At 48.7% G+C, this 7,309-nt stretch overlaps 2 protein-coding genes across 2 annotated transcripts; both read left to right on the forward strand.

The window, feature by feature from the left end:
* Window positions 1-1,966: 1,966 nt before the first annotated feature.
* Window positions 1,967-3,517, forward strand: LOC107121558. Its single transcript, XM_015424481.1, has one exon. It carries the CDS (start codon window positions 1,983-1,985, stop codon window positions 3,510-3,512), a length of 1,530 nt encoding a protein of 509 aa, XP_015279967.1. The 5' UTR covers window positions 1,967-1,982; the 3' UTR covers window positions 3,513-3,517.
* A 55-nt stretch (window positions 3,518-3,572) lies between these two features.
* On the forward strand, window positions 3,573-7,082 carry LOC107121557 (the record flags this gene model as incomplete). Its single annotated transcript, XM_015424479.1, has 1 exon — window positions 3,573-7,082. A coding segment is annotated over exon 1 (3,492 nt), but the record flags the coding sequence as incomplete, so codon positions are not given.
* Between the last annotated feature and the right edge of the window lie 227 nt (window positions 7,083-7,309).

Below are 7,309 nucleotides of genomic sequence, written 5' to 3' on the forward strand. Positions count from 1 at the left end.
AGGAGGTCCATCATTGGGGCCTGCCCCCACCTCTGGTATTTCAAGAAGGTATCTCATCCAAGTACTTGCCAAAGTCAACCTTGGTTAGCTTCCAAGATCTGATGGGATTGGGCTTGCCTGGACTTTCCAGGTCAGGGCCTGCACAACCGTTTCCAACAGTGGACAGCAGATCTACTTCTTGCCAATCTGTAAGTTGCCTCTCCAAAGCTGAAACTCTGAACTTCTGGATCACTGACAAAAACTTATGCAGTTTTATGCTAGAAGCGGAAAGCAAATTCTCAGGCTAAGCGTTCCAAACAGCATTTCTGATTACCTTAAATTCCATGCCAAGGTAATGTTTCCAGCATGTTTCTGTACACCTACATTTAGGTATCCTACTTTAGATCCAGTGCCTTAGCCTTCCTGGTGCAGTACATTAGGATGAAAGATAGTGAATTTTCAAGTTCCACACAGTGAATTTCAAAATGGGAGGGGGGGGTTGCACATTTCCCATGATCAAAACTGGCACCTAGAAAATGTGCCATACACTTTATACTGAAGGTAATTTCTAACACAACATAAACATTAAGCAGCTAACTGTAGCTTCGTCATGTGCCTTGAGATGGGTACTGGACTTGCTGTAGCCCAGGTGTTGCATCCCCATGATTCCTGTTCTGTGTTCAGAGGTGTTGAAGTAGGCATTATTATTCCTTGCCCATATAAGGGGATAGTTGCTGTTCATGTTCCAGTCATAAGGGGGCAGAAGTGAGCTTGTGTAGTTTGGGAGGGAAAAGTAAGCCTAGTCAATGGAAAATTCCACTCTGGTGATGTAAATGATGACGTGTAACCTTGTTGCAGTATAAAAGCCTGGAGCCTGCATTGCTCTGGGTTCAGTCTGTTTAAAGCGTGCTTCGCTGACTGAACCGGCGCCAATAAAGTTCTTCTCCTTCTGTTGATCTGGTGGTCTGTGCTTGGGCTTAGGCCCCTTTCTCCGTGCTACATTTCTGGTTCCCTGACCGGGAAAGGGGGGAGCACCCAACCAAGGCCGGGTTGTTGGGGCCCTCCTGAGCCACGATTTTGAAGAGAACCGCACTGACTGAGGACTGTTTGGCGGCAAAGGCGCCATTTTCGATTTCGAAAAGCCGATCATTCACTCCTCTCCAGGGCTGGTTCTCACCAAAGTCGCTTGCTCAGTGAACTCAGCCAGGAGGAGAACATCAGGGGAAGACTCCGGAGTCCAGTCTGGTCAGAGTCAGGTCAGTATTAATCGGTATCGGTCCCCTTCAGTTGAAGGGAAGAGGAAGCCTGATCACCTTCCTATCGGGTCAGTTTCTGTCAGGCAGGCTAGGAAAGCCTTGGCTTTCCTATGATCAGGGTGGGATCTGTGTTGAAGTGAATGCATGGTGTGTGAGTGTGAAAAGGCGGACTCCCGTAATAGGAGAAAGTCAAATTGAATTGTGGTCACCTCAAGCTCGCATTTCTCAGTCGAGAGATCGCATCTGAGTCGGGTACAGGTGGAAGCATTTGTGGTTAAGGTCTCCCTTTTATGTGTCTAGGAGCAGTGGACCCCTTACCACTCTCCCTGTTTACCCCACCCTCTGTATACCCAGCTGTCTGTCTTTTGTCTGTTCAAAATGGGAGGGAGTCAGGCAAAGCCCAAAACCCCTCTTCAGTTTATGCTCAAGCACTTTGAAGAAATTTTTGGCACAGCCACTCATGGCGTAGTTTTAAATCCAGTCTGTCTGCAGACATTTTGTGAGGTAAACTGGCCTGCGTTTACAGTGGGATGGCCACCAGAGGGCTCCATGGATCTCTCTCTGCTACACAGAGTCTATCTGGCAGCTACGGATCCCCAAGAGGACCATTCCGATCAGCAGCTCCATTATGTCTACTGCTGGTATGAATATGTGAGGAAAAATCCTTCCAAGGCCAAGCGATTTAAAACCCGACAGGGCTCTGCCCCAGCAGCCAACCAGCCTATAGTTTGCCCAACACCAGGAACTATGCCAGCAATTTGTCCAACCCTGAATACCCCAGAAAGCAGGCCCCAAGGCCCCCAAGTGACTTGCCCGCCACCGGAGGATGATTGGCCCCCACCATACTCTGCTGGGCCATTGCCACCGCCTCCTCTTCCAACTCCGCCCCCAGAAGCAAGAGTGACTAGATCACAGACTGCGCAGGCCCGTGCCGCCCAAGAACTTGCAGCCCAGGAGCAGCTTCAGGAACTGCAAATCAGTGAAGCGCTTAGCCCTTCAGTGCCAGTCTCCACCATTTATCCATCCTTAGTGGACTGTTTGGCTACTGCCTCTGCTCCTGAACCTGAGACCCCTGTCACTCCCATACCTAAGACAGTCCTTAAGAAAAATCCGACAACAGGGACCTGGAGCCCCGCCACTCATTGGAGTCCTACATCAGGACTCAGTGAAATGAACCCTTTTAAAGTGCCTGTAGGCAAATCTCAGGAAACTGGCAATTTAGCAACAGTCTGCCCTCTCCGTCAAGTTCCAGCAGGAGCGGATGGGATTATGAGATGGGTCTATTCTCCTTTCAGTACTGTCGATCTCTGTAATTGGAGAACACAGACGACCCCATATAGTGAAGACCCCCGACCCATGACAGATCTGTTTACAACAATTATGGCTACACATGCCCCTACCTGGCGAGATTGTAGCCAGTTACTTACTGCTTTATTAACTTCAGAAGAGAAGCGGAAAGTCATGGCAGCTGCTAAGAAAACTGTTGAAAACAGAGTCCCTGCTGACCAACAGCCTAATGCAGCTGACTGGGTTCGTGCCCGCTTCCCAGATATAGACCCAAATTGGGACCCCAATGTAGATGCAGATAGAGGAAGATCAGAGGAATACCGAACTGCCATCCTCTTAGGTCTCCAGGAAGCAGGAAAGAAGCCCATGAATATGGCTAAATTGAGGGAGGTCATTCAAGAGCCAACTGAGCCACCCTATACCTTCCTTGAAAGACTGTACAAGGCTTACCGCCTCTACACTCCTTTTGACCCAGAGGAAGAAGCAAACCGTACAATGGTGAATGCATCTTTTGTTAGCCAGGCTGCACCTGACATTAGACGCAAATTACAGAAGTTAGAAGGGTTCCAAGGGATGAACGTGTCCCAATTAATTGAGGTGGCCCAGAAGGTTTTTGTGAATAGAGATAAAGAAGAGAAGAAAGAAGAAGAAGCTAAGCATAGACGAAAGGCAGCAATTTTAGCAGCAGTGATCCAAGGCCATGAGTATGACCGCCCGTCCCCAACATCCAACCTTGAGCCCCGTGGTCCTAGAACCCTAGGCCGGGACCAATGTGCATACTGTAGAGCGGATGGCCACTGGAAAAACGAATGTCCGAACCGCCAGTCCAGACTCCGGGGGAGGGGAGGATCTAGAGGCCAAGGAAGAGGACAGAGCTTTAACCACCTTCCAAGAGGGCAAGTTAATGAAAGCCGGTACAGCCGCACCTACCCTGCAGGGAAGTCGGAAGATGGCTTTGTTGGTATGGCCGGAATGAACTATGATGATTAGGGGCGACCGGGCTCTGTCAATTGTGGCCCTCGGGAGCCCTTGGTCCGCTTAAATATTGAAGGAAATCCTGTTGATTTCATGTTAGACACGGGGGCTGAAGTATCCATTGTAACGACACCCATTGCTCTGCCCACTAAAGATAGCCTAACAGTTGTAGGCATGGCAGGGAAGAAACTTGCTCTCCCATACCTCCAATCAAGAACCTGTTCTCTAGGAGGTCACCGGGTCACCCACCGTTTTCTCTTAAATCCCAGCTGTCCGATTAATTTGCTTGGGAGAGATCTTTTATCTAAAATGCGTGCCTCCATAACCTTTGATACTCCGGATGGCTCAGCACTTCTGTCCTTACCTCCAGAGACTCAAACTTCACTAGTGTGTTGTAATTTAGAGGTTGATGCTACAGAAGAGTGGCGACTTCCTGAGGTCCTAATGGGATGTGGATTTAGAAGACACCCTGATGGTGACCCTGAAGAAGTCCAGTATCAGACTGATAAAGATGCTTTTTATGACAAGGAAAAGGTGCAGGATAAATTGTACTACCGAAATGAAGTGCCAACTGTATGGGCAGAAGATAATCCCCCAGGCTTTGCTAAACACCAACCTCCTGTAGTTGTGGTCCTTAAACCTACTGCCAATCCAGTGAGAGAGCGTCAATACCCTATTCGTGAAGATGCCCGAAGAGTGTTAACCAAACACTTTCAGAGACTCCTGAAAGATGGCATCCTGATCCCCTGTGAATCTGCCTGGAATACTCCGATCCTTCCAGTACCTAAGCCTTCTCCAGACCCCAAGAATCCTGATTACCGCCCAGTCCAAGACCTGAGGGCAGTGAATACTCAAGTAGAAGCTATCCACCCTGTAGTGCCAAATCCCTATACAATCCTGACTCTGATTCCATCCACGGCTGCATGGTTTACTGTCTTGGATTTGAAAGATGCGTTCTTCAGTATTGGACTTCACCACCAGTCCAGAGACATCTTTGCCTTCGAATGGAGAGCCCCTGGAGCCTCCAGCCCATGTCAGTACACTTGGACTCGTTTGCCCCAAGGCTACAAAAATTCTCCTTCATTGTTTGGACAGGCCCTCGGTAAAGACTTAGAGAACTTTGACACCCAAGAAGGGGTCCTTACCTTAATCCAATATGTGGATGACTTGTTACTTTGTGCCCCTGACCCTCATCGATGTTCCCAGGGCACCCTTAACCTTCTCCGTCTCCTTGATGCCTGTGGCTATAAAGTCTCATTCAAGAAGGCCCAGATCTGCTTAACTCGAGTCCAGTTCCTAGGATTTGAAATCTCTAAGAATCAACGGTCTCTCAGTAATGCAAGGAAAGAAACTGTGTGCCAGATACCTCTACCCCAGAGTCGCAAAGAGCTACGAGGCTTCTTAGGTGCAGCTAGCTACTGTCGGTTATGGATTCCCTCCTTTGCTCTTTTGGCCAAACCCTTATATGAAGCTACCAAAGGGGGGACACAGGAACCTTTTGTCTGGGGCCCAGATCAAGATGTTGCCTTTAGGACCCTGAAACAACGGCTCATTGAGGCTCCTGCCTTAGGACTGCCAGATCCAGAAAAACCTTTTTCCCTTTGCGTAGATGAGAAGCAAAGTGTTGCTTTAGGTGTCCTTCTCCAGAAACTTGGGACTCACAATCGGCCTGTGGCCTACCTTAGCCAAAACCTGGATGCTGTAGAAGCCGGTCTGCCCCCTTGCTTACGTGCTGTTGCTGCCTGCTGTAGACTTATTGAAGCAGCAAACAAATTCACCTGGGGAGCCCCACTCACAGTGTTTGTATCACACGGAGTTAAGACCATTTTAGAAGCTCGTGGTCACAAATATCTGACAGTTTCACGTATGGCCAGGTACCAAGCAGTTCTCCTCGAGAACCCAGGTGTATCTCTAGCTCCTGTCATCAACATAAATCCAGCCACCTTGTTGCCAGTACCATGTGAAGATGTTGAGCATGATTGCCTAGTAACCACTGACCAGCTGTTTGCATCTCGTCTTGACCTTCGTGACCAACCCCTTCAGCAGCCAGACTTAATATTGTACTGTGATGGTAGCAGTTTCATCAACCCTCAAGGACGTCGCAAAGCAGGCTATGCTGTTGTAGATGACCATCAGGTGATACAAGCAGAATCTCTACCCGTTGGAACATCTGCTCAACTAGCAGAAATAATAGCCCTGACAGTTGCCCTACATCTAAGCAAGAATGCAGCTGCAAATATATTCACCGATTCAATGTTTGCTTTCAAGGCAGCCCATGCACATGGAATGCTGTGGCAACACCGAGGATTTATTACAGCCGCTGGAAAGGATATCAAATATGGGCCAAATCTTCGTCTTCTGCTAGAAGCCATCAATCTGCCAACTAAGATTGCAATAATCCACTGTCGAGGACATCAACGGAAGTCTGACCCAATTGCAGAAGGAAATGGTCGTGCTGATAAAGCAGCTAAGGAAGCAGCAGAAGGAAAACTTTGTCTCCGCACTCTAGTTCCTAGTCCGTCAGTCTTAGCCTGTCCTGTCTTCCCCACTCCAGTCTCAGCTTGGACGCCTCGTTACACCAAACATGAAGACTACCTCTGTGACCAGCAATCAGCAAAAAAGAATGAGGAAGGTTGGTGGATCTTGCCAACAGGAAAAATTTGGATTCCAGCCTCCTTAGGCTATGAAATAATGAAAGCCCTTCATGCTAATACCCATTATGGATCTTCCAGTCTTGTTAAAGCCTTAGACCGCTGGGCTCATCTGGAACGGAAGACAGCATTAGCAGACCTCGTGTGCCGTCAGTGTGTTACCTGTGCCCGAAACAATCCTAGAGAAGGTCCCCGACGACCTCCAGGAATCAATACCCCAGGACCAGCCCCAATGACTTCGCTTGTTGTTGATTTCACCGAGATGCCAAAAGTTGGTCGTCATCACTACCTGTTGGTGTTTGTCTGTACGCATACTGGATGGATAGAAGCGTTTCCAACTGCCACTGAAAAGGCCTCAGAAGTTGCCCGAGCCATGTTAAGGGATCTAATTCCAAGATTCGGATTACCTACCTGGGTTTCCTCTGATAATGGACCAGCCTTCATCTCTGAATTAACTCAGCAAGTTGCCAAAGCCTTAGGAATCATCTGGAAATTACACTGTGCCTATCGTCCCCAGAGTTCAGGAGCAGTAGAACGAGCTAATAGAACTCTTAAAGCCTCCTTGCGGAAGTTCACCCAAGAGACTGAACAGCCATGGCCTAAGATTCTACCTCTAGTGTTATTCCGACTGCACTGCCTCCCTTCCAAACGAACTTCAGTTTCTCCTTATGAGGCAATGTTTGGCCGTCCTCCCCCACTGACCATGGGAGTTCATACCGATGCTTATGGGTTTCATCAGTTAATCACCTCAGCAGAATTACAAGCCCTTGGACGACAAGTTGAGAAACTCCAAAGACATTACTCTGCCTGTCTCCCAGTTCCCTTGTTTGATTCTGTGTGTCATGTCAGTCCTGGAGATTCAGTATGGGTTAAAAATTGGAGACCAGAGCCCTTAGGGCCAAGGTGGGAGGGACCTTTCACTGTTTTACTCAGTTCCCCTACAGCTGTGAAGGTCGTTGAGAGGAAACCCTGGATCCACTGGACGAATTTGAAGCTTGCCCATACTAGATGGACTGCTGAGCCAGGATCTAATCCTACTACTGTGAAGCTTAGACGTGTCGTGCCCAGTAATCCAGCAAGCTCTGCTTCTCTTGGGCCCACGCCCCAAGAGGACACAGCTGAAGATTGACTCCAGAACCCCTGCTGAGACCTACCGGAAAC

The sequence above is a fragment of the Gekko japonicus genome, unplaced genomic scaffold (genome assembly GCF_001447785.1).
Source record: "Gekko japonicus isolate JY-2015 unplaced genomic scaffold, Gekko_japonicus_V1.1 scaffold82, whole genome shotgun sequence".
NCBI classification, from domain to species: domain Eukaryota; kingdom Metazoa; phylum Chordata; class Lepidosauria; order Squamata; family Gekkonidae; genus Gekko; species Gekko japonicus.

Bases quoted from the DNA above. Each gene is read 5' to 3' on its own strand.
- LOC107121558 (XM_015424481.1), top strand. From the start codon at position 1,983: ATGCCAGCAATTTGTCCAACCCTGAATACCCCAGAAAGCAGGCCCCAA.